The 27539-nt window shown below is 43.4% G+C and overlaps 1 protein-coding gene across 9 annotated transcripts in view; it reads right to left on the bottom strand.

Annotated features, from left to right (window-relative positions):
• Nucleotides 1-1968: 1968 nt before the first annotated feature.
• Nucleotides 1969-27539, bottom strand: part of USH1C (USH1 protein network component harmonin) — a 93582-nt gene continuing 68011 nt past the window's right edge. For 5 of the 9 annotated variants that reach the window (XM_059722618.1, XM_059722620.1, XM_059722621.1 and 2 more), the window contains 6 exons: nt 20018-20059; nt 19725-19778; nt 15573-15672; nt 13159-13268; nt 12398-12453; nt 1969-4425 (listed from right to left, as the gene is read on the bottom strand). In XM_059722618.1, coding sequence (XP_059578601.1) covers nt 4413-4425; nt 12398-12453; nt 13159-13268; nt 15573-15672; nt 19725-19778; nt 20018-20059 — 375 coding nt within the window. In that variant the 3' untranslated portion in view covers nt 1969-4412. Of the gene's footprint in view, nt 4426-12397; nt 12454-12814; nt 12868-13158; nt 13269-15572; nt 15673-19724; nt 19779-20017; nt 20060-24655; nt 24719-27539 lie in introns of all 9 variants that reach the window. The other 4 variants (XM_059722617.1, XM_059722615.1, XM_059722619.1 and 1 more) reach the window with 2 other exon arrangements.

Genomic DNA, 27539 nt, shown 5'->3' with positions numbered 1-27539 from the left:
ACCAAACAAATAGCTCTGAGAAACTAGAAATATTCCCTTTGAGACTTGAGTAAAAGGAAATAAAAAAAAAAGAAGCTTAAAGCAGTGACATATTGTCGGTGAGACACTTAGACCTGTCCCTACTTAGTGCATCAGATCAGAATTTCCATAATCCCATAGGGGATGCTGTATAATCAACAGAATAAAAGACACAAGGTTCCAGTTAACCTACTGCCTTCTTTGAACAGCTGGTTTGATTCCTTACTAAAAAGCAGGAATAATTTACTATGGGATATATGCTCATGGGACATGTGTTACAACTATCGGAAAACAATATGCTGGCAGTTCAAATGATGCCTGAAGTCTAACATCTTGGGGAAAAAAATGAATAATAAAAGTAGTTTGAAAATTGCATTTCCTTCTAGCCTGCACAAGGTGCTGGATGGCTGGGAAAGGTGAAGAACGGAACCAGCTCCTAGACTTCTGAAAGTTCACGTGAGTTGGAAAAATGCTCCTTGTCTGATTGCTTTAAACAGACTTCAGGTTTTAAAGTTCCAGTTTCTTTTCTCAAGTGCCTCCTTCCTGTGACACATGTAATAGGTTTGATGGCACAATATTGATGCAGAACAAACAGATGCAACTCCTCCTTCAAAAGCCTTCAGATGCTTCAAGCGGGAGTATGAAATCCTTAAAATGGCTGCTGTTTCCTCAGTGGCTACTTGTGCACTGTAAGCAATGTCTGACTAAACCAATGAATAGACCAGAAGGGGAGAGAAAGAACAGCTTTGTGACTAAACAACTAAACATGGCTCCATTGACAGCTCTGCAACAAGTCTCCCACATGAACGACTGGTGCCTCCCGAGACTGGGGGGTGGGCACAATTTGTGGGCAGCAGCATTGGCCAGGGGTGGTGAGTGGCGACTGCCCACAGAAGCCAGCGTCGTCATCAGCGGTGGGGGTTGCAAACGGTGACCTGCAGAAGCTGGCATTGGCTAGTGGCAACTGCCTGCAGAAGCTGGTGGTGGCAGTGGGGGCTGGGGAGGGATGGTGAGTGGCAACCACCTGCAGAAGCCAGTGATGGTGTTAGCGGTGGGGTTGCGAGTGGTGTGCCGTGAATGCCCACAGAAGCTGCTGTCAGCATGTGGCAACCGCCCGCACAAGCCGGTGGCAGTGGTGAGTGGCGACTGCCCACAAAAGCTGGAGTTGGTAGCCAATCTCGGGGGGGGGGGCATGTGCCCCCCTGTGCCATCCCTACATGTTACCTATGGTTTCCCATGTAAGCTAGATCACTAATTTTCTGTTCTTCCATCTTCCATATAATGGGGATAAAAGTATTTCTTCTCTCACACTGTTTGGTAGCTCACATTGTAAGTTCTTGTAGCAGGGATTTATATTTTTGGGCAATGCCTGACAGTAGAGGATAATCACAATTGGAGGTTTATTTTCATCGTGCTACTGGTACTCTGTAGACTACAGGCACACAATAGGACACCATGTGTGTGTATTGAACACTCTGTTCTTTATATTTATAGTGCCTCTGGGCTATTTGGTTCCTTTAACCATACAAAATGGAAGGTAGCAACACGTGGCAAACTAGGAATTAAAAACAGGAGGAGGAGCACATTTTGCTACATTCTTTTTTCTTCATATGCTTGGATCATTTGAGCTCTGGGACGGATGTACCAGGTAAGGTCTGGCAGGGGAAACACTGGGCAGCAGCTGCACTCTGCAACTTTCCCCCTAGCAACCGGGCAGATTTTGTCACAAAAAAATCTGGCAAGAGGTGACCTCTGCTTAGGCTAGTGATAAGTTAACTCCCCACTGTGCATTTGACATTTGACAATTTCTTCTCCAGCCCTGCAAGGTCTTCATTGCAAACAGTGGTAAAATAAGTTATTCTAAACTTGTTCAAATCTGTATACTCAGGAGATGCTGTTAACTACCATTACCACATACAAACCTAAAAGAAAGAAAAGGAAACATGGTGCTTGTATTTGGCAACAATAGTTTTATTTTGGTGCTATTTAGTTGAAAGGTAGTGTTTTTAAACTCCTAATATGTGTATTCTCCCCCGATGCATTAATTGGCATATTGGAACAACACTGCATGTGAATGAAACAAGACAAAACCAAATATCAGTTCATACATAAGAAGTTCAACACAAAGGAACCTACTACTACAAGACTCGTTTAGATTCTGATTAGTCAGGGATGTAATTAATACCTTATTATTTTTTCTTGTTTTTTATTTAAGACCCAAGTCCATATGCCTGGAGCTGGCAAAATTCCCCATGGGAATTCAGGATGCATAAGAAATACATCTTTCAGCTTGCAATAGATTAGATCAGAAATCTAAAGACCATATGCAAACCAATATACCAAATGGAACATATATACATTTCTTCACGTAATTGTTTCTTGAAGTTTGATCTAATGAATGTTTTAGATGAATTGGGATTTTTTCTGCAGTAGAACCACACCAATTTATATCTAGTAAAAGACTAGCCCTCTCTATTAACATCTACCGGGTGGTCAATCTGACACCTTTTGCAGCTATTTAAGAAACCATTTGATTGAGAAATCACATCTAATATAAGCTTCAATTAGACTTTCTAGGTTTCAAAATGTCTGATTTTTAAAAAAATTAAAATTGCTTAGATTTATACGTACACTTCTTTTTTGGGTAGGATAATCTGAGGAAGATTCCATTTCTGTGCAAGAAAATGCCAAGACCTTTAAAATGGCTTCAAATTATTTTTACAAGTATAATTTTATCTGACCAACTGTTTTATAATCAGGTTAATAAAGTATCCACAATATAAGGGATGTTAATTAACCAGAATACATATAGAAACCTACTTCCTATTTCATCAGATGCTACTTCTATTTTTTCAGAAGCAAGCACTAGCCTGGAAAAACTCACAATTCTCTGAATGAGTTAGCCTATAAGGTGCCACATTGCCCTGCTTTTTCTGCCTGACTTCAGACTAACACAGCTACCTCCCTCTAGAAGACATATAGTCACTGATAAGAATGTTATATTTTCAAAGACACTTTGCATCATGTACTTGCTTGTGTGAACAGTCTCAGGAAATAGTCATGTGAATAAGAGCTGCAGAATCAGATTCTTATTTTTAGACAAACTCAGTCTCTTCACCCACTAGTGCCTGAGAGATTGATTTTGCTATTTAAATGCAGACTAAGTGGCACCTCATACTGGGCATGTCTACATGAGATGTTTACTGCAGAGCTAATTAATTAGCTCTGCAGTAAACATCTCCACACCTACATGAGACACTATTAAGCCAGAATAAAATAATTTACACTAATTAGTACACTAATTTATTTGTATATACATATACAAATACTATCCTGTGGCAGAGTAGTTTACTCTGCTGCAATGCACGTGTAGATGCTGACAGGGCTGGCTGGGACACAAGGGTGTTTCAGTGCCTGCCAGCTAGTCCTGTACTGGAGCACCCTCATGCCCCAGCCAGCCCCTTCGCAGCATATTGAGCCAGGGGGAGCAGGCCCAGGCTGGCAGGGTGACCCCCAGCTCCCCTGCCAGCCGGGGCTGCTCCAACCCAGCTCACCATACTGCGGTCCTGGGCAAACATGCAATAAACTCCTGTGCGGTATGCACCGGAGTTGATTGCTTCATGCTAATTGCACATGTAGATGCACACTCTGTGACCAAGTCTACTGATTTAAATAGGACAGCTCACTGAGAATGGAAATGGGTGAAATGCAGTTCTGTGGAGTGGACGACTCCAGTCCTCTGAACCACTTAAGCCCTTCTAAGACATTCAGTAAGCTTCAGTGGTACCTAAATATTTTGCACAGGGATGTATTTTATTCGAAACATGTAAAAGAAGTAGAACGAAGCCTTGAACCATTTACAAGGACAATCTCTGTAAGTGCTAACAGAAAATCCATATACCTATGCCCCAGTGGAAAACCCCCACAAAGACTGGGTCAGTCAGTCACCCCTGCCCAAGCTGTCACATGAAACTGCAATCACACTGGAAATGTGAGAATAGATGTGCTTTAAACTCCTATGAGCATATGCTGGTGTCCATTTCTAGGCAAGTTGCTGGTGTACTTTTGAAAGCTGGTTTGCACAATTTGGCCCCACAAGCCTTATAGAAAAATATATAGATCCTAACAATCTTACAGAATAGCTTATTGGTATTGGCAGCATTCCTCAGTTACTAATTCTCTCTCTCGTACCTACACATTCTGAGTCCATGGAAGGCTTTGAAGTTACATAAATTACCCAAAGAGTCTAAAGGCCAGGCATCTCTCTAGTGCACTTCAATTCTAAAGTCAGAAAATTCTCTTGTATAATTTGCAAAGCTATTGATTTCACATTTTTGAATCAGCAGCTTTCTTCAGAGCATAGTCTTTGTTTCTTCAGTTTTACCTTCTGTACTTTAAAAAAATGTCCTGGAATAAAAGAAAGAAACAATTAGAACACATATTTTGGAGTTTACAACAAGCAGCATCTGGCATAAGTAAATCCTAAGTAGTTCATTTGGGTTTTTATTGTAAGGACTGACAGCAAAACCACACAAACCTCATGCAAACCTACACAAGAAGCCCTACCTTATCCTCTAGGGAGGACTATAGTTATATTTAGACAAAGCACGAATAAAAATTTCTATTGTAAATTCAATTTGTGAAACAAGTTAATCTTGGGACAATCACTGGATATAAATTGCAATAGAGTGATATAAACAAGCCCTCAATAAAAAGACAGAAACATGAATGGTTGCTGATAGGCACACCAAGATACAGTATGGAGAGAAACTCTTGTTCTTTGGACAAGCCTCATGGGAGTAGTAATTTGCAGTTATTTAGATAATGAGATCAAGAGTGGTGCTGAGAGATGATTCATTCATTTTCCCAACTGCCTGTGCTGTAGCTGGCTCTCCCAGTGGGTGCATGGGTAAAAATCCAATGCCACAAGCTGCTGAATGCTTCTATGGAAGTTGTAAACCTTTCTAGATCAGTGGTGCCCAACCTTTTTTACCCCATGGGCCAGATAGGTTGTGCCTTGTCCATCCAGCCCCCTATCTGGCTGTGCAAGGAGAGTGGGGGCATGACTTGTCCCCAGTCTGGCCACATGAGAGGAGGTGGAGGGCCTGGCCTGGCCCTGATCTGGCTGTGCACATGGGAGGGAGCATGGCCCAGCCCTGATCTGGCCGCGTGAGGGAGAGAGAGCGTAGCTCAGCTCTAATCTGGTCACGTGGGGGTTGTGAATTTGGCCGTGGGGGAAGGGTGGTAGTATTAATTGCCACTATTTTGGGGCTGCCAAATTTCCTGACCTGTGGGGAGTCTCATGGTCCTGTTCCATGGGTTGGGGGTTAGGCACCTTTGTTTTAGACTCAAGGCACTTGTTAGACTCAAGCCACACCTAATTATACCTCTCAGAAAATGCCAAATCTTAGTTTTCACTGTTTTTTTTACTACAGAAAAATACTATAGCAATTCTTCTGTTGGAAACAGTTCATAAAGATCACAACAGGTCAGAACATTTTTGATACTACAGGTTCCTATTTGAAACCTCTGGGGTTATCTTGTGAACCGTGTGCACACCAAGCACTGCTAACATTGTGCAGCACACCGTAGCAACCTGGTTAGGAATTACTCACTGATCTAGAGAGGTTTCTGGACACGACAGCACCCAACACTTGACAGCATACAATTCCTGTGCATATGGTGTGTATTTTATTGCAGGAAGTAGGGTAACTAATCCAGAACCAGGGAAGGGACAGAAAAAGAAAAGCCACAGAGGCACCATGAATCACAGATGGCATTTTCCTTTTACAGTGAAATGGGAAATGCAATGACATATCTGCACACTGACAGCAGCAAATAACAGCCTCATTTTACTAGGCTGGAACCCTAGAGGGCCTGGTGGTGCAACAGGTTTTTAACCAGAGAGACCAAGACATCTGGCAGAAAAATAGGTTCTGCCAGCATTAAGTATGATGTCTGCCTGCTGCACAGCTTTTTGCCCGAGGCAACTTATTTGCTGTAGATAATACACACAAAAGACTTCTCTCTGTTTATACATGAGAGAAGGTTCATGATGCAAAGAACCCCTCAAATCCCACTGCCTGCTTCTTGTAGGTGAATCAGCTTTTAACACGTTTGCTTGGACTCAGTATTAGATAGTAGGTATGTGTCTGTCTAGCTCATTACTCACAGAGAAGTACAACGGGTAATGTCAAGCTCAGACAGCAGTGTAATGATGGGTGGGCGAGTGGGGAGGAAGTTCTACATGCTGCCTAAGAGGATGGGGTTGAAATGGGGCCAGGGGGTGCCTCACCCTCTTGTCCCCTACCTCTGCACCTGTCCCCACCCCCTGGACCTTCACCACAGCAGCTCTGGCTCCAGCAGCAAGGGCATGGAAGTGGCACCAATGCATGGTGCAGGAATTGTGGCTGGAGGTTCACTGTTGCTTCTGAGGGGACTGGACCTTCTTTTTTTGCCTCCAAAGCCTAGTGCTATTCTGGCCACTCAAAATACATCAACAAGAAAAAAAAGGAGGTGACATTTCTCTTAGCAGTAGTAAACTTCTGGTCACTTTTCTTGTGTTGCCACTGCTTTGCTCTCCCCACTTCCAAAGCCAGAGTTGCTGTAGCGATGGTTCTGGGTGCACAGGGTGCAGTACTGCTCAGTTCTGCTTCTGAGCTCAGAGTCTGGTATAGGCACTACAACTGCATAGAGCTGGGCTGTTTATTAAGGCACAGTAACAACACAGCCAGCCCCTTCCACCTCAAATATCTCTCTGTCTCCCTTGAGGTTCAGTCACCAACTTCCTGCACTCTCCAGTTTCCCTAGTGATCTTCAGCTAAATCCAAACAATCCAGCCCAGCAGGGTAATCAACAGGTTTTTCATCCTCCCCTGAACAGCATGGGCTGCTGTGCCTCCCTCCCCAGGAGGCAGCATCCATGCCCACCTTCTACCATGTGTTCCTGGCTCTAGGACAGTGGTTCTTAATCCTTTAATATCCAAGGCACCCCCTATCAGGCTTAAGGCACCCCTCCATAGCTTTTGTGAATTGAGCCATATCCCATTATAAAAACACGAATGTACTTACTACAGGAATTACCTCCTTGCAGAAGGTGCCAGCAGAACAGTTGGGAAAGCAGCCATGTAAGGAGATCCTGAGCCTGCCCTTATCTGCTCATCTCTTTACACCTGAAGCCTGAGTCTGCCTTTATTTCCTTATCTCCTCATACCTTACTTATCCCCTCAACCTTCATGCAGCACCCTTCAAAGGATCCCATGGAACCCCAGCTGAGAATCACTGCTCTAGAAACTCTAAAATCCCAGGGTGCATTTGTCCTCCATAGCATAGCTTCAGCCTAGCCTGCTTCTTACCAGGCCATTTTCTCCTCCTGGCTGGCCTCCTACTGTTGCTGGTGAGCTGACTCCAAGGCCTGCCTTTCCATGAGGCTTCTGCATAGTTTCCCCTTTGGCCTACAGACAGCTCTCATTTTCCTGGCAGGTCTACTTTCCATCACCTGACCCTTTATCGCTCCTTTTTTAACAAGAGAGGCATTGCAGGTACAGTTGAGCCATAAAACTCTAAGGGCCAGTTCAGCCCAAATAATGAGGCAGTGGTTAAACTTCAGCAGGGGCACTGGGGTGGGGGGAGGTACCATGCCTTAGAGACACCTATTGAGGCACCTTTCCCAATGAGCCCCTGTTGTGCTGTTGTGGAGGGCATAAGTTACTACTGCCCTTAGAAAGTTGCTGAATGTGCTTGCCTATCTATGCACTCAGCCAGTCCTGATAGATTAGATGAAGAAAACCATGAACTCCTATTTCTTAGCTGAAAAGCAGCATTAGGAATAATAGAGAAGCAAGCAATTCATTAAAGAAATGTTCTGAATGAGTGTTTTATTTCTGGACACCAGGCAGGAGATGAGAGAAAGTGATTGTACTCTCATGTGGTTTTAGAGGTAATATATTGTCTCTTCAAACAATGAGCCAAAGATAACAAAAACAGATGTAAAGGCCAATACATGAACAGCTGTGAGAAGACAGAAGCTGAAAGCCTTTGGCATTCTTCTGAATAATCCAGAAATGCTGTTCCCTTCAGTTTTCTTCACACAAGGTTATTTCACTCTACACTTATTTTGGCAAATGCTTAACAACCCCTAATAGGGAGCAGACTGGAGCCAACATAGCAATTCAGAGAATCTGGCACTTCTCCATGCAGATTATTTTATATCAGTGGTGCCCAACCTTTTTTGCCCTGTGGACTGGATGGGCAGTGCCAGGTCTGCCTGAAGGCCAGATCTGGCTAGTAGACTCCATCTGGTAAGTGGGGCCGGTGTGGCAGGGGTCTGATTATGTTGGGGGGTGGGGTGTGCAGCCTGACCGTGATCCATCTGTTTGTGGCAGTGGGGGGTAGGAAGCAGCTTGGCTCCGATCTGGATGTGGAAGGGTCGGGGTTGGGGGTGGGGGACAAGGGAAGGGAGTAGAGCAGTCACAATCCATCTGCTGGGGGCGGGTAGATTGGCTTTGATCCAGATGTGGGGCGGGGCGGCTCTGATCAGGACATGCAGGGGTGGGGGATGTGGAGCATCTTAGCCCCAATCCAGACATGTGGGGCAGCAGGGTGGAGAACAGTGAGCAGTCTGGCCCAATCTAGAACTGCACGGGGTGGGCCCAGGCCTGATTCCACTGCAGAGCCAGGTAGGCCCAGGTAGGACTGGGTCTAGCCATGTGTAGTTTCCACTGCTCCCCTCTGCCATATTTTGACCCATGGAGATCCCTGCAGTTCAAATGCCAGGGCTCTGTGGGCCAGATTTGGGTTTCAGGCTGAAGGTTGAGTACCCCGTTTATATTGTCTATATTGGATATCAGCCCATTGGGGCCAATAATTTGGCCAATAAATGCCTGTGCTGCGTTACAGCTGCAGGCCAGCATGGAGTAGAGTTGGAAGGGGAGGTGGGAGGGAAGGTGCATGGAGGGGCCGATCAATGCCCCCACGGTGAGGGAGGGGTGGGGGCATGGGATGGAGACATGACTTATAGGGTGGGGGCAGATCCCGCCGCTGCCTGTACCTGCGAGGGTGGGGGGGGCATGTGCTCCTGGATCTGTGCAGTGTGGGGTGGGCTGCAGCTGCCAGGGGGAGCTGGAGCCAGTGCTGCGCAGGGCTTTTCTTGCTGGGGGCTGGGCTTGGAGCAGGCGCAGGCAGCACTGGGAGGAAGCTGCAGCCACTCCACATTTCATCACACCTCTGCTCCCAGCCCCATGCCAATGCCTGGTGCAGCCCCGGCTTTTCCCGGCACTTGGGTGAAGGTAGGGCATTCAGCAAGGGCTGCACTGGGCAGTGGCACGGGGCTGGGAGCAGAGCTGTGGCGAAATGTGGAGTGACTGCAGCCTCCTCCCAGCACTGCCAGAGCCTGCTCCGAAACCAGCCCTCAGCAAGAACAGCCCTATGCAGCACCAGCTCCACCCCCAGCTCTACCCCACAGCTGCAGCCAGCCCCACACTGCGCAGATCTGGGGGCACACACCCCCCGCCGCCGCCCTCCTGGGTGCAAGCAGCGGTGGGAGCTGCCCCCACCCCACAAGTCTCATCTCCGTCCTGCGCCCCCCCACCAGAGCTGGGCAGTGTCTGCTCCTGCCCCCTCCCTCACCACGGGGGCGTTGATCTGCCCTCCCCACCCCTTTTCCCTCCCCCGTCCCCATCCACCACACCACCTGATGGTAGCTGTATCGGATTGCTATCAGCCAATATGCCTCCTTAAATATCGGCTATCAGTATTGGCCCCCCAAATCTCTATCGGTGCACCCCTACTTCCATTTATTTATTTATTTATTTATTTATTTTTAATGAGAGAGAGAGAGAGAGAAATTTTTTTTTTTAAAAAGAAGCAGCTGATTTTTTTCCTCTGGGAAAAGACTGATTTTGCTAAAATTATCTTGTTTTCTATCAGTAAACTCATCAGGCTAACATTCATCTGCATCTGTCTGAACTGCCATAGTGCTTCTGGGTAGTTGAAGTTTGGGTATTTTCTGCCCATGGCTCTCTTTTATTGGCCAGACTCCTTAACAGACATCGCCCATTTTGTAACAGTCATCTCTATGGACTGAGCTGCCACAGTGCATCATGGGAATATCATGACTATGTTGATGAGCAGTAAAAATTACAATTATCAAACAGTTCTGCTGTGTAGTCTTAATTTTTCCTGGCCATTCATTTCTAATTGTCTCTAACAATTAGTCACTCTCATCTCATTGCCCTCCCCTGGGTCTCTGCTGCAGGAAGGGGGGGGAAGCAAAGGCAGCTTGCTAACAAAACATGCCTGAAAGAAGTGGTGCAATGTTACATCCTCCTGGCCTAAGCTACTCAACTAGGTTCTGAGCCCCATGGCACAGTGGGTTATGTGGGCACCTGGTGCTGCTTCCACTCACTCTCTAGGCTGACTCTCCACAGCTGGAATCCTGCAAGCAGCTCTGCACTAGCAGAATAAATGGACAGTTCTACTACATTTAAGGCAATACACAGTCCACCTGACTGACCCACAAGAGAAAGAGAGCTCAAGTTCAATCACATAAACAGACTGACAACCAGCTCTTTACTATTATATTTCTTTTGGTTGCTATAATCAAGTTGTCTAAACATCTGTTTTCCCACAACGCTCACATGCTCTTCAAGCTAATAATCATCCAAGTCTTGTAGTTATGCAACAAAACACTATCAGCTCACAGTGTAGCTCAAAGGCATGATTTTCAGTGCTGCTAAGTACCTACACAACTCCCATTGACTTCAAATGAGATTGCAAAGGCATCACATGAGATTTCAAATGAGATTTCAAGTGTCCTGATTGTGTTGATCTAACAGCATTCATATGAAGCCAAGAACCTAAGGCAAATCTGTAGCTGCTGTAAACTGGTGAGGCTTGACTGAAGTCAACAGAACTATGTTGATTTACACAAGGTGACTGTGCCGGGCCAAATTCCTTTCTGCCTCTGTGAGTTCAACTCTAGGCCAACGGTTTCCTGTAATTTGTTTGATGCAGTGGTGAATAATAATGTGTAGCAATTTATATCAGCTAAAAATATGCAATCTTTAGGCCTATACCGCTAAGATAAAACATTTTGAAAATTTTTAGATTTTTCAACAGCTAACACAATGATCTGTACCTTACATGGGTGTCAGGACAGTGATGTGTGACTGAACACACGTCTCACAATCTCCTCAAAAAGGGGCTAGGAGAGTATCTATCTATTTTGTTACTTTAGAAGTCCCAACCCAGAGAAAAGCCCAAATGTGTCTACTGTTGTTTCATGGTATGTATGTGTACACTACTTAGTATAAGGAAGCTCTGATCTCTGTTATAACATGTAGGTGTTACAGGAACATAGATGTAAACTTTCTTATCATGTTTGAATACAATTAGAAAAGGCAAAAGCCCAAAGAACACTCCAACATGCCATGGAAGAAGACAGGCTTTGGCATGCAATGCACAGGCAGGCACATGCTTTGGAAAAGAATGCATCCTCACAATGAAAAAGTACATGTTAACCCAGTTCTGGCTATTCACCATGAGGGAATACTGCAGTGGTTACATCTGCAGGAGATACCCTTGTCTGTACACAGGTGCACTGCCTTCAAAAACCTTTCTGTTTGTGTTGGGGGTGATAGCTGATGAGGGAATAGTAGGGCTAAATGTATAGGATATGAAAACACAAATAATGATGAAAGTTATTTCCTTACTTGCTGCTTTATGTATAGGTATTAAAAACATTTTACTGTAGTTTCCGAGTCAGAACCTCAGTTGTAGCTAGAACTATTCTGGTTTAGCCACAGAGGATCTAGTCTTCTATATGCTGTGGGTGTCAGATTTAACAAGAACTTTCCACTACCTGATTATTTGGCATTGGTATGTCAAGCAACGTAGAAAACAAGGCCCTGCCTTTGAAAATAGTTCTTTAAAATAAACCAACTGGCACCCATCATGTTCAAACCTCTGGTTTTCTCTGTTTTATAAATACCCTGGGAACTCTTTACACCATTTCATTGGGTTAGATATTTGTAATGTTCATGAAGGAGCCTATATCTTTGAGTGCCTAAATTATTTTTAAAAATGGTTTTGAAGTGACTTAGACTCCTCAGTTAACCAGGGCCTTATGGAAGATGTTACAAGTGATTAGTGACCAAATGTTATTTTATTTAGGCAAATACAGTAATTCAGGATGAATAAGAAATGTAATTAAACTTTCAGCTTAAAGTTGGCTTTGTATAATTCATGATAACAGTTAGCCACCATACAGTACAAGAGGATGTGTGGATTATATCAACTGAATACTTATAATTAATACTCCTTTAGTAAAAATATCTGCAAGAGCTGTTTCACTCAATGGGAAATAAAGTATGTATACTTACATCTCATCATCATATTCCTTTGGAGGAGATGCTGCAATGACTAAGTCAATCCAGTCCTGCATAGGGAATGCATTGTTGTTAGAAAAGGTGTAAGAAGCCACGAAATGTAACAGCGTCTTGTAACAGGGACCCTTAAAAGGGGCGTTTTCACTAGGCAGTTTTAACCAAATTAAGGGCAAACATAAGGGGGCAAACTCTGCTGTCATACGTGGAGTCAGTGAGCCAGAAATATAATGGAAGGATACCCTATGTGACAGGAAATTAGAGAAAAGGCTGCTGTATCACCATGGCAATACTCTATGGAAAGTCATAGAGGGATCTAGTGCTTGAAAGAGCACAGGGAGGAAAATGGGCAGCAGGCTGGAGGTTTTATAAGAACTAGTTTAGCAACAAGGCCATTAATTTTAAATTTCATACTTAAATGGGGTGGACCTGTAGTGACCCTTAAGGTCTCTTCCAAGTCTTTCAATCTATAAAAAAAAAAAATATCAGTACTTCGGAACAAGCCCTTTGAGCATCTTCCACATCTTTGACTTGATAAATTCTCATTTAGAAGATGTTCATTATAGACAAAATGTGAAGTAGTTTGGGCATCTTTACGAAGGAAATTATGATGTTATAAGAAATTTTGTGACAATTCCAAAATCTTCACTGTTGTCATCACAGAAAATATATCAAGGCTGGAATGCATTAAAAATACCCACAGGACTGCTGAATGTCTTTCAGGGGATGCAGGTGATGGGAAATACCTACTTACTTACCCCACCCATGTTCCATGCTCTCGATAGAGTTGTCTGTGCTTCTGCCAGTTTAGCATCAACTAAAATCTTTCCATTTACTGCCATTATTTCATCCCCTTTCACTATGCCTCCTGGTGAAAGAAAGGCCTAGCATAAAATATCATGTAAGCAAAATCACTTATGTCAGTTTCCTCTCCAAAAGAGGCAACCCTATGCAGGTTCAAAACTTATCCAGATGGAAAATCATCTGATACCTTAACTAGATGCCTCAGTTTGTATTTCAGTTATGTAGATAGGAAGGTTTCTTGTAGACAAAAGCTAACAAAAAATTTGGGTGCCAGGGCAGTGATTACAAAATCTCCTGTTACCAATGGTCAAATAAAGGCTTTCAGTCTGCTATAATGGACATTAAAATGTAATAACTGAGGAGGAGATCTTCCAAGGAGCAAATGGCACAAGATTGCTTAGGGAATCTGTCCATCTTATCAATTCTTGTTGATATTAGGAGTTGTAACTCTGAAAACAGCAGTATCGCTGAATGTCTCTATGCATATGTATCATCCACTATGATTTGACAAGGCTGCATCATGTCACTTTGGGAGCAAGGACAATGTTTGGTGGTTATACCTCAACAGTGCTTATTAAGGGTGAAGCTTGCGGGAACAATGGGCTTGAGTTTGGAATGTATAAAGTTAACAAAACACAAAACAATGACATCGTGAAGCTGGCCTTTAAATATTACTCACATACAGGGATGACTCTGGGGGAAAAAAGCCAATAGGTTTTGGAAGAAAAGGTGGTGTCCAACCATGCTTTCATAGCAGGGATTCCTGCCTTTCAGCTGCAGAACCAATCAATGTCAAATCAGGCAAACTGTTAGCTTGTGACCTGAATCCTAAAATTGGGGAATGTTAACATTTCCCAAGGAAAGGCTAAGCCAGGGAGAAATGCATTGCATTCAGGAAGCTTGTTAGATTCAAATGATGCATAATCTCTTGTACATGGTCTCATAAGCAAAACAGGTCCTTACACCCACTCTGAGTGCTGCTTAAGTTACTGCAGGATCAGGACAATCCACGGCAACCAGAGAGTGAGGTACAAGTGGAGAAGACAACTTACGGTCATCTCTGAATTACCCTGTTCTCGGAAGCTTGCAGTCAAGAATGGAGACAGATTCTGTAAATTTAACTTTCAACAGAAGAAGGAAGATGGTCTTCATGGTTAGTACACCGGACCAGAAGTCAGGAGACCTGGATTTGATTTCTAGCTCTGCAACAGACTTTCTGTGTGATGCAAGGTAAAGTCTTATTCTGAAGTTATTCTGTGCTTCATTCCTGGGTCCAAAATGGGACATAGACTACTATCCTCCTAGCCTCTGTCTTGTCCATTTAGATTGTAAAGTCTTTGCAGTAAGCATTGTCTCCTATTATGTTTTTGTGGTGCCTGGCACAGTAGCTCCTTCATTTCTGATAGTGTGTCTGGTCTTATTTGTATATAATTACAATATTTACTCACACACTTGAGCCAACAACATCACACATCCTTTCCCCAAAAATCAGCCCTCCAAAACTGAGGTGTGTGTCTTAACCAGGAAAACTGATTTTCTATGCTGGAGTGGAGAAATGAAAGCGTAGCCATGTTGTAAAGTGGCATACTTCTTCCCCTGCCAGCCTCAAAGGGTCAGAGCTACAATGTTATTTCTTTCACACTCACTGTGAAAATTGGCAGTAGCTTTAGGCTGAGCAGACAACAGCAGCTGCCATTTCACCAGTGACTGTGAGACAGTTAACATCAGTTTTTACCTGATCAGGATTCAGCTATGCAGTCAGGTTCCCCTGCAGTCTGAATTCAGCTATGACTCTAGAAAAAGTCTTTCCCCACCTTCATGCCGACATATTGAAAAGGCGTGTGTCTTATTTGCAGTACAGAAATTATGATTTGGACCGGCACTAACAGACACCAGGTAATAACCACTTGCCAGCCTTGTGGCCTCTCTCCTCACATTAATCGAGAAATGTGAAATAATCACAAAGGGCAGATTCTCCTTCCCTTGATTTCAATGGTGCTACTTAACAGAGTATGCACCATTCAGTGTAAGTCTGTTGCTTGGCTTTGCAGATTTACAGTTGCTACATAAATAAGTGTAAGATTGGCAGAACTAGCTTCCTAATAATGAAGGACATTTTAATCCCTGGACTTCTCCTATTACTAAGAGTATCTTAGGCTCTTCCATTTTACTGACAAAATTGTGTCTGGCCACAATGCAAGCAGTACTACTCAGATTAAGAGTCTATTTGTGAAACTCTCATGGACTTAATTTGCTTTTGGTATTTATAAGGTGCCTATCAACAACAGTTATGAGGAAGGCAATACCTGTGAGGCCAGCATATGGAGTGCTTGTAGAGCTGAGTTCAAGTTCCCCCACGATTACTCACCATGTTTATCTGCAGCACCACCGTCATAGATAGCAGAGACAACTATTTTCCCAATTGGAGAATTAATTCCTCCCTCTACTGCAAGGTCTAATGCCCCTTCCTGTTAAAAGGGGGAAAAAACCTAGTTTAGTACAGACCATTTACAATCACTGGAATAGGAGCCAGAGTCTTCCATCTTTCTTGTAAATATGAATAATATGAGTAGTAATAGCCCTTTGGCATAGTCTAGACAAGAGATGGCCACCCCATGGCATGTATACCACAAGTGGCATGGGAAGTCTGTGTGTGGGGCACACAACAGACAGAGGAGGGGATAGGAAGAACAGTGGCAGATAGGGCAAGAAGCAGAAAGCAGAGTAGTGGATTGAGTAGGGAGCAGAAAACAGAGAAGCAGATTAGTCAAGGGAAGGGGACTGGGCAGGAGAAGGCACTCGGAGAGGGTTCAGGGCTAATTTGTGGCACACCTGCCAAAAAGGTTGGCCATTGACTGGTCTAGACTATTATCAATGGCCAAAGTTTTCAAAAGTGCCAAAGTGATTTTGTCTGCCTCATTTTTGGTGGATCCTCAGCACATTTGGAAAATCAGTCTCAACTAAAATCACTGGCCACTTATGAAAATCTTGTTAATGTTAATAAAATTCCTCATTTTATTTCAAAGATACAGGTCCAAGAAAGACTAGTATACTGACATAAATTAAACGTTAACAGTAATAGAAACAGTAATAAAACAAAATATTACCACATTAAGTACAATTTTAACCAATAAACAGCATCATTCTTTATTGGGAAAAGAAGAAAATCAGAAAGGAAAATAGCCTCTCTAAATTATATTTACAATTACCCTATGGCCATCAATAATCAGATTAATTTAAACCTGATGTTACAATGAATGATATATTCTGATATATTTTTGTCAGCATCCAAATATCAGGATGATTTTTGCTTACTATATAAAGAGCCATTTCTGAATTGGAGAGAAAGAGGCAGCTGTGAGGAAGATGCTGGTATGTACTGATTCATACATGTGAAAAGGCCATCTTTACCTAAGAGTCTTAAGTCTTATAATTACAGTGTCCAGACAGTCTCATTAATGCCTGCTGCACTGAAAGCAGTAACTAATGTTTTCACTCAATAGCAATTTTCCTGATGAGATTGGAAATCCCAAGAAATGAGACAGGTATTTCTAAGAAATTTCAATTAAGGCTAGCTGAACTGTGAAATTTCCATTCTGCTGGATTTTGCTTTTGCTAGAAATCAGAATAAAACAAGATATTTTCATTGACTGTAACATGGACATTTTAAAAATATTTTGAAATTCTTAGTAGGAAATTCTGTAAAAATTAAATATGGTTTTGTTTAAGTTTTCTTTTTTTAAAAAAATGACAATTTTAGAGAGACTATTATCTAGACAAAAATTTTCAAACCAGCTGTTTTAGAGGTGCACCGATACATCAGTCCCATAAGCATATTGGCACTGATATAAAGGAAATTGACTTTTTTTGGCTGATGTGGGTGATAATGTCGCCGATAAATGCCCTGTGCATGTGTGCAGCCACAGTGCAGCACACAGGCAGCCAGGACAACAGCCTGGCAGCATGGAGAGCACCATCAGGCTGGTAAGTCTGTTGTGGGGAAAAGGGTGGAGATAAGGGAAGGGGGGGGCAAATCGAGACCCCTGCCATGAGGGAGGGAGTGGGGCAGGGGCAGGTGCTGCACAGCTCACCCAGGCAGGGCAGGGCACAGGATGGAGCCATGAGTGGCTTATCAGGGGCATGGTTCCCACCACTGCACACATCTTGGGAGGGCATGGGGGAAAGCATGTGACCCCGAATCTGTGTGCAGGGCAAGGGTGGGCTGCCACTTCTGGGCTGGGGAGGGTGCTGGGCTCTTCCTGGCAGGAGGGTTGGGCTGGGGCTGCGTGTAGGAAAGAGCCCAGTGCCATCCCAGCCCAGCCCTCAGCAACAGCCTGCCCTCACCCTTTGCACAGATCCAGGGAGCACACGCCAGCCATGCCCTCCCAGGGTGGGCTTAGCGGCAGCATCCACCTTGCCTCCACATGCCCCCGGATGAGCTGCAGCTCTGTCCCATGCCCTGCCCCCTGCCCTGCCTCAGTTGTGCAGTGCCTGCCTGCCCCAGCCACACTTCCTCCTCACTTCTGGGCCAGGTTGTGGAACAATCCCCACAGTTCGGAGGGAGTGGGGCAGGGGCAGAGGTGAATGATATATCCCTGGCCTACTCCCTCCTGCACTGTGGGGGTCTCAACTGCCCCCTCCCCCCCCAGCCCAGTCACAAAGAAGGTGAGGAAAGGAGTGGGGTTGGGGCAAGGGCAGGTGCTGCACAGCCAGAGTGGGGCGCAGGACTGAGCTGCATAGAGGGGTGGTGGATCCCACCATTATGTGCACCCCCAGGAGAGCATGGGGACGTGTTCCCAGATCTGTGCGGGGGTGTGGGACAGGTTGAGGCTGTGGGCTGCGGCCAGGGCTGTGCCGGGCTCTTCCCAGCAGGGGCTGGGCTGGGCTGAGCTTGGGGTGGGTGGAGGTGGTACTGGGAGCGGGGCTATGGGCAGTCTCCAGCCACCCGAAAATTTGCTGTACCCCCCCCCCCAAACTCCCTTCCAGCACACCCCAGCCCAACACCCTTGCTGGGAACAGCCTGGCACTGCCCTGGTCCCAGCTCACAGTGGCCCATAGCCCACCCTTCCCCATGTGCTGATCCAGGGGCATGTGCCCCCATGCCCTCCTGAGGGTGCGTGTAGAAGCGACGCTGGGAGGAGGGGCCAAATGGGGCAGGGGGCTTGTATGGAGCAGACACCACCTCACTTGCCCGTGCCGCTTTCCCATGACTGGTCACAGCTCTGTGGGCTGGTGACAGGCCTCACGCCTGGCCAATCGTGCACTGACAGGGGCAGGCATAAAACCCATTCTCCCCCCCCGGCCATTCAGCCCCTTGCAGCTCTGCTGTAAGGGGGTAGCAGCCAATCAGGACAGTGAGCTGGGATAGGGAGTGGGGAGATGCTGCGGTGTGCTTTGTGCAGTGTGTAGGGCTGACAGTACCCGGTGTGTCCATCCTCCAGGTAAGAGGCGAATGCGCCATGGAAGACACCGCTGACACATCCTGTGGTGCACTCCATCCCCACCCACCTGCCCGCACGTACCCCCTACAATCTCTTTAAGTACCCCTGGGGATACATGTATCCCCGGCTGACAACCCCTGGTATACATATGACACCCAGCTAACATACGGATTCAGAGGGTTACGAGGTAATGACTATAAGTTGAATAACCTTCTCCTGACAGAACTAAGCCTTTAGGTTAGGAACAGAAGTTACACATAAACTGGTTTAAGTGATCAGAAACTGGTTTAACCTGTAAGAGAACAGAAGTTTGGTGCACATAAACCAGTTTCAATACTGGCTGCAACTCTGGACTACAAATCCCAGAGACAACTGGAAACAGGAAGAGGAAGTGATGAGCAACCCTGCAGAGTCCTGCTTCTGTGATGCTGGACTGGAAATCCCAGAGACCTTAGGGGCAGCAGGAAGAAGCACCAGAGAGCCATGCTCTAGCACCCCCTTGGCTTCTGGCCTGAGCCACTGTAGACATGTGGCTGCATTTCCTAAATCAAAGGTAAGTGTGTGTCCAGTTGTTTCTCAGTTTAATCTTTACAGTTTAGACTAACCTGCAAAGACTGAATCGATTCAGCCTTGAGCTTTTTGACTGTCTGTACTTAGCCTTAAAGTTTGAATGATGATTACACTTTTAGACATCCTCTAATCTATGTGTGGAATTTAAACTGTAGATCTCAAGAACCATAGGGGTCTAGGAGTAATATGAAAAGCTAGGTCTACTGGCACAGTTGGGGCTTTGGACAGAAAGAGGTGGGGGTGGCAAAGAAGCTGTGGCAAAGAAGGGATGGGTGGGGTGGCAAAGAAGAGAGATGCTGTGGAGCAGTCTAGTGGTGCAGGAAGCCATGGCAGTGTGGAAACAATAATTCTTCTCTCCCTTCTCCTAACCTCCTGTAGTCATCTGTCAGAGGGAAATCCAATTGCTGTATTTCAGTTTAGAGAGTGAAAAGGTAACATGTGAACCATGCACTCAGAAAAAGCCAACATCCACAAGATATCATGTTGTCTTGATTTTATGCAGGGTTTACCTTTTTAATACGCAGCAGCCGCACATCTTTTCCCATAACTTGGTCTGGTGAAAACTATCAGAAGATATATTAGGTTAGTCACTTCCACTTTTAAAAGGTAGAAGTATAAAACAATTAAGATGATAAATGCAGTTCACAAGAAAACCTCCTTTCAAACAGAACCAGGGGAAGAACAGAAATCTAAAGGACCATTTGTTTCAGTAGCAGAACTCTCTCTCATCTGAAAGGCAAAGAAAAAAAGTTTCCCTACATCATGTCATCTTAATCTATGTAGTGCATTTAAAATCTCTTACCATTGAATAGGGGTCAAAATTTTCAATGTACTTCTGGAATCCCTGAAAATAAAATAATGCATGTTTGTAGGCAGCTCACAGGGAAACACACAGACACTCCCCAAACCCCACCATACCTAGAAAAGGTTCTCCCCTGTAAACTACAAAAGATGATTATAACATGGAGAAGGACACACACAGGTAAGCAGATAGTCCTCCTGACAGTCAGAAGACACTTAAAAGCCTTAGATTAGGACAACAAATTAGTTGGTAAGGTTACAAGCCACAATCTGAGAGTTCATGAAGACGGGGAACTTTTGGGGCCTAGCAAACACTCTGTACCTTTTATAATCTGGTTGTCTCTCATCAGAATGATAGGTCAATTTCTACCACTTTTAGCCTCCAGAAGTAGTTAGTTTAATGACATGATTCCCACCATATGGTACTCTTTGGTCTGTGTAAAAGTAGAAGAACCTAAAACTATTCTCCACAACAGTGGCCCAGGGTGTATGGGGTTTAACTCTGTTTGGCACCATGACCCGAGTCTCTGGTTCTATTAAAATTGTCTCCAAAATGGAAGGAAGTAGTTGATCATTTTTGGTTTAATTGTAGGAACAGTGTGGGAGGTATGAAGATTTTAGCAGGGAGATGGGGTTGAAATTAGGATGAAGCTGTGGGATTGGGGATGCATCAGGTTTGGTTGAAAAGAGTGCTGGTATGGTAGTTATATTGAGAAGTATTTTTTTTTAATTTTTAGAGGATTATCTGCCTTTTTAACTTTCAGGGCCAAATCTATTTACCTCAGCCACAACATCACAAGGGAGGGAATATGACAACCTACCCCTTCTCTGTGGGGAGAGGTTTGTAGGGAACCAGTCAGAAATCAGCGGACAGGCAGGTTCTGGTTTGTGACTATCTAACCTCAGGAGGGTGGGACCTCCTCTGAGACCTACAGACTGAGCCAGGATGGATAGCTTTGTGATCGATGAAAGTTCTGCATGGATTCTGTGTGGAACGCAGCAACGTTGTTGTATTGCTGACTTTGTGACATGGAGAAAGTCTTGCTCATATACCCAGCAAATGCAGTTGTACCAATTCCAGCTGCCATTGTTTGGGGATATGGAGACATAGAGGTAGGAGGATTGATTGTGAAAGGGAAAGTCTATCAATTAGCATCTGTCTAGCATCTGTTAATAAAGTGCACAGCATCAGGTTCCTATCTTACCCCAGGCTGCTGTTAAATGACCAAGTGGCAGTAGTAATCAAGTGTGCCTCCTCCACATCCCTTCCCCCTCCACCTACTCAATGTCAGTGTGATCTTTCCTTGGGGCATAGACGTCACCACTTGCCAGCTCTATCTTTATTGTGACCAGTGTGAGTTGCTGCTAGGCACTATGTTTAGAGCTACATTTTGAAGAATGCTTACAATTCTGCTACTGCAGAGCATGGCTACTTACTTATTTGGCAGTCTCCTACACAGAGCACATGACATCTGTGCTTTTGACCCTGCCATGGTTTCTGGTCTATGAAAATCAAAGTGTTCATCCAAAAACACTCTAGGAGGCACCTGTGGATTTGAATTTCTTAAGAAACTGTTTCTCTCACCGTGTTCCCTTTTGTCAGATGAAGGATCAGTAGAACAGCTTACAGTACACAACCAGAATTCAACATCTGGGAGCTGAGGGAACAGCATTTGCAGCAGGGGGCACTACATCTTGTTCCCAGCGATCAGCCAGCCTGAGCTAAACCTTCAACACAGGAAGCAAGGCTTGTCTGTAACCACAAAATTTCCCTGACAGGGTGATCCTTAGGGGTTAAGGCTCTTTTTAGTGACAGGGTTATAGGGAGACATTAATAAATCTTTTAATAGGTGCTGAGTGAGCTTGCCAGTTGTGGAACTTAACGAACCAGAAGTTTAGGATGATATCCCATCTCTATCCTAAGTCCTGGGAGTTTTACCACCGATTCTGATAAGGCCAGGATTTCACTCCTAAAACTATATCCATGCACTTAGAAGACCCATTGGATACTTAGTACAGCTAAAATATGGAAGCATTATGAATAGCCTTCCATTAAGTTATACAGATATATTGTACAATGAAAGTGGAAATTAATGGATTCAGGTAAACAGAGGCTGGTTAAGTATTTGTGTTAGTTTCATGTGTTTGATCTTGAGAGAGGCAGTCAGATCAAACATCTTTGTTGCTGGAACAAACAGCCTGGAGAAAGGAATTCTAATCTGAGCAGAGCCACTGGTTCATTAAGTAACCGAGGGCCAGTCACTTGGCCTTGTTTCATTTCAGGCCCTTTCCTTCATGAAAAAACAGATGATGGCCCTGATGAAAATTTTCTTGGGAAAATGCATTTTAAACAAGAAGGAAAAAAAAAAGAAGAAATCTTCAAACAAACAAACAAAAAAAGAATACAATCTGGATCCAATAAGCTTCTAAATGCCACACGAGCATAAGCCGTTTCAAAGAAGTCTTTCCAGGAGGTGTGACACCAGTTACTCTCAGTGGATGGAGGGCTCTGAGCCCTGCGTACTCAGGAGAGGCCTAATAATTCAGTCAAATTAAAATTGAAGCCACAGTCACAATCCCGCCCTCCGGTTATAGAACTGTATCTCTGGAAAGAATGTCACTGCCTGCCAAAACTGTAAAGAAAGATAAGATGGTCACAGACTATTTATTTACTGACTTGCAGATGCCCCCGAGGCTTCATTCAACTGAAATGCAATGAACCACAGGCAGAACTGGACCATATATTGGTTGTAGTAGCTCAACGTTCTAGATATAAGATACAGCTGAAATTTTCAAAGAAGTCAAACCCAATGACGGTTGGTCACTGAAATCCCAGCCTAAATAATTAGCAACAAACAAGCACTCAACAAACCAACCAAATCCCCAAACAAAAAAGAAGCCCACAGGTGTAGAGAATTAAAATAAATTAAATTAAGAAAAGAGTGGGTTTTCTTAATATGCTAGTGCAGTGGTTTTCGAATTGTTTTCCGTGGAACCCTGGGTTCCCTTATAGGTCATCAGGGGTTCTGCAAAGAGATTGGAGACACTGGTGGAGTGGGTCAGCAGGCGATGGACCGCCATTGCCAGGCTAGGTCATGTGGCTCTGTATCAGCTCACACAGGCCATAAAGTAGGGATTCCATGGCAGAAGAAGTTATACAAAAGAGTTCTGTAACTTTAGGAAGTTTGAAAACACTGTACAAATGCTATACAAGCAGATGACATTACCATTCAATGGCACGTAATAGTAAATGATCCTAGGATGTTTTGTCATTGCTTGAACTCAATGCAGTATTCCATTTTTGCCCAAAGCCTGAATTGATTGCAGTGAGACTCATGGGAATAGAGGAACTGATGCTTTAGTTTTGAACCTGGAACTTGTTCCTTCCAGGTGGGTTCCTGAACCCTTGTAGAGCCCCAGGAAAGTCAATTGGGCTTTGCCTGCCTGCAGAGGTTTCCGTGAGAATGGTAAGGATGGACAATTGTAAGATGTCTAATCAGTAATCACAGAACTACTCCTGTTTGTTACATCATCATTCTCCTTTCTATGAACTGAAGGGAATTTTTCACATTTAATAGGCAGCAAAGTAGTTAATTAATTGTATAGCACCAATACAAATACACCAGCCATGTCTCAAATACACAGAGTTCTAAAAAATAATTTTGCTAAGAACAAATTATTTGCAGTCTTAACTTCTATAATACAAAAATGAATTTTAGTATGCTCACTCTGTATAATAGGCCACATTGAAACTGGGTTGTCCAACTAGAAACAGTGATCTATAAAGCCATGCAACTGATAGGTCTATTTTTAAAATAAAGGTCATGAAAGGTAGGAAATGGGGAAAAAAAAGAAAACACCTAGAGTTAGGATTAATCTTCACTGCTGAATTTGAATTCATGCTGCAAACCTCTCCTAGTGTTCCAGAGAACATGGTGATGCACCCTGTTTAACAGGGCATTGTAAGGTGCATTTTATGCAACCTGGCACATTTAACAGCAGCAAGGAAGTTAAAATGCATCTGTTTCCTCACAGTACACTCTATTAAGAAATGGAACAGCTTTTCAGTGAAAGTAGTGGAAGCCTTGTTACTTTATTTATTATTATTCAACATTGGACAGAATAAAGCACTAGAAGTAGCATAACAGGGAAAACTAGTGTACCATAAAAGGGACAAAAGAGATGCCTTAATAGGTATTTTCCATCTTTAGGCTCTAAGAGAAAACCCAGTCAGCTAATAACAGTACTAATGCATGCTATCCATTTACTCTGGAAAGATAATACTCCTCTTACAACAAGCAGGGTTTAGAACAAAGAAACAAGTAGCAGAAAATATCAGTAGACTATCTGTACAATTCTAGCTTCAGTTTTCTCTCTCTAAACCCTCCTAAAGTTACCAGCTGATACATGACAGGTTGAAAAAAGAATTTGTTCTACAATATCTACTCATTCCTCATTCTTCATATATGGCTTTTGTTTAGGCTGATGAGAAGTACATGCACACAATGAAAATTACACTGACTCATAGTTTTCATGCATTATGGCTGTATTCCATCCTGGGTCTCAAAGGAAGCAACAACAAAGAAGAGAGAAAGAAAGGGTTAGTACCACACAAAGGAAAAGGAAAATGTTATTTTACTTGTTTTTTGTTAGATCTAAATGATGAATTGTAAACCACCATTCTTTTAAACATCTCTTGGGGCTGCAAAAGAAAGAAAATTGCCAAACCAGACATTAATTTTTCCCTGTAAATAAAGATTACTTAACAATATATAATTTATCTTTATTGCATATAAAGGTCACTGACTGATTTTTATGTCTACCAGGGCTAATTCCATGTCAAATGGATATACTTATGGAATTTATACTTCTCCATGTGAGAAGGACCAGAGAAACAATGCATATCTCCATGGCACATGACTCCTTAAAATCATTTTATCTGGCTATACTTCCCTCACTACATTTTCAGAGGGCTGTGTTGAGTCTATGCTGCAAGACTGCCCTCAGGTCAAGCAACATGTACAAGGCAAAAATGCTGCAAAGTATTTTGAAAATATACGGATTAATAACAACAGAGCCTTAAGCATGCAAACTTAAAACTGCCTCCTCTGTCAAGGGATTTCCTATATTGGAGGCTGAATTTTACTGAATGGCCATGAATTCTTTGAAGAAAAGGATAATCAGAACAAGGATGGAGGTATTGTTCAAATGTTTCTGCTTTACACATTCGTTCCATTCAAGTTTTTAATTCTAAGCCTTATTTTTGGGAAACGATTCTGTTTCTTACAGATCAATTTGAATGGGTTATTAATTTAACTCAAGTGGATTTTTCCTCTACAGGTTGTTCAGTTAGTAATTTTAAAATACTCATTAATAACTGTTAAATCAAATATAAAAACAGCACTATTTACATTTTACAAACCGATTTCAGACCCAGATTAATTTTAGCAGGTGGTAGCTAACCTGCTAAAAGAGCTATAGTTTGAAATGATCTCAAATACACGATACCATATGAAATTCCAAGTCTTTCTGAAAAAAGACAGAATTGGGGAAATAAACCATACACACAAAAACCGTACCAAATCAGGGAAACAGATTTGTGTCTTCTCTGAAATAAGAATTTGCTCCTACAAAATAGATTAGGACATCAAGTATTTTTAAATTCAGGATTGAATGTTAACTAATTTTTCCATCATCAATTTCACTGGATCAGTCAAAAAGGTCTAGGCTTATTTTGAACATCTGGCCAGATTTTCAACAAAATTGAAATTAAATAGTTAATCTCTTCTGGGTACATGCATCTTCATTTTCAGCATTAGTGTTTTTGGCAGAAGCACCACACCACCAAAACAGAGGAAAAGCTGAATCGTTAAAAGACAATCAGTTGCCATACAGCACACTGCATAAGAAACAAGGGTCTTTTTCCGGTTTCATTTCTCTCCATAGCACAGAACTGAGTCTTGAATCCCAAATGGAAAAAAGTGAAGTAATACATTTTTCCTTCAAGAAATATACGTCAACCAAAGGAGGAGGGGAAAGAAAGAACCTGTAACACTAGCAAATGCATCAGAATCTCCTTGTCTATGGGATGGGTGTTTGAGAAAGATCATAGAAAAGTAGGGCTGGAAGGGACCTTGCAAGGTCACCTAGTTCAGGCCCGGCTCAGGTGCTCCTCAGGCAGAAGCATCTGTGGCTAAACCATCCCAAGCAAGTGTCTGTTTAACCTGCTCTTGAAAACTTCCAAGGATGAAGAATCCACAATTTCTCTAGGCAGCTTGTTCCAATGCTTGACCACCCTCGGAATCAGGAAGTTCCTCCTAATCTCCAACCTATATTTCCTCTGCTGCAACTTGAGGCCATTGCACCAAGTCCTGTGACCTACAGCCGTAGAGAAAAGCCTGTCTCCATCCTCTCATTAATTGCCTCTCAGGTATTTGAAGACTGTTATCAAATCACCAGCTCAGACTTCTTTTCTCCAAACTAAACAACACTCGTTTTTTCAGCTTTTCCACATAAATCATACCCCTAACCCATCTTTGTTGCTCTGCACTGGACTGTTTCCAAACTGTCCACATTCTTCTTGAAGTGTGGAGCCCAAAACTGGACACTTCTCCAGGTGAGGCCTCAGCAGGGCTGAATAAAGTATCAGAATCACTTCTCTTGACTTGCAAGCAACTTTTCTGTTAATACAACTCAGTATGCTGTTGGCTTTTTTTTTGCAACAAGAATAAACTGTTGACTAATATTCAGTTTACAGTTCACTGTAACCTCCACAGTACCTTCTCTACAGTACCCAAGTCGTGCCATGCGTTATAGCAGGGAGCTGCACTTTTGCCTGCTCCCTAAGTTGTCTCTTTCCCTATCTTTGCTGCCAACTGCACTCATCATCATGTAGCTCCACTATTTGTGAAGAACAAAGTAAACAAGGCCTTAAATACTTCAGCTTTCTCTGCATTGTCCATAACCAGATTGCCTTCTGAATTCTGTAAGGGACCTATGGTTTTCCTTGTCTCCCTTTTACTTTTGACGCATTTATAGAATCCCATTTTGTTCCCTGTATATTCCTCGCCAGTTGCATATCAAATCACTGGTGAGAAAATAGCAGGTACAATGGCTTGCCTTAGTGAAGCTCCTCCTAATGTATCTAATCCCAACAAAGGACTAGAGTTCTCTGCACCAGACTGAACAGTTTCACCAGGGGCCTTTTCTTGCCCTGCTTTGTAGAGCAGCACAAGCATACCATTCCCATTGCTACCAGACTTACATATGCTGAGAGTTACCAAAGCCTCCTTTTGAGATTCAACTCCTATGAATGTTTTTCCAGCCACGAATTGGAATAATTTATATGTTCATGAGCAGATGGAAGAGTTAGAGTTCCTAGTCAGAATATAATTAATGTGATATTTCAAGTATGAGAGACTATCTTCTCTGCTTGGAGGCTTGCTTCCTCTTTAATGGAAGGCATTTTTGCCCATGGTCAGCAATTTTAAAATAATAATAATAATAATAATTATTATTATTAT

The sequence above is a fragment of the Alligator mississippiensis genome, chromosome 2 (genome assembly GCF_030867095.1).
Source record: "Alligator mississippiensis isolate rAllMis1 chromosome 2, rAllMis1, whole genome shotgun sequence".
Lineage (NCBI taxonomy): Eukaryota > Metazoa > Chordata > Crocodylia > Alligatoridae > Alligator > Alligator mississippiensis.
This window is presented reverse-complemented; position numbering and strand designations above follow the sequence as displayed.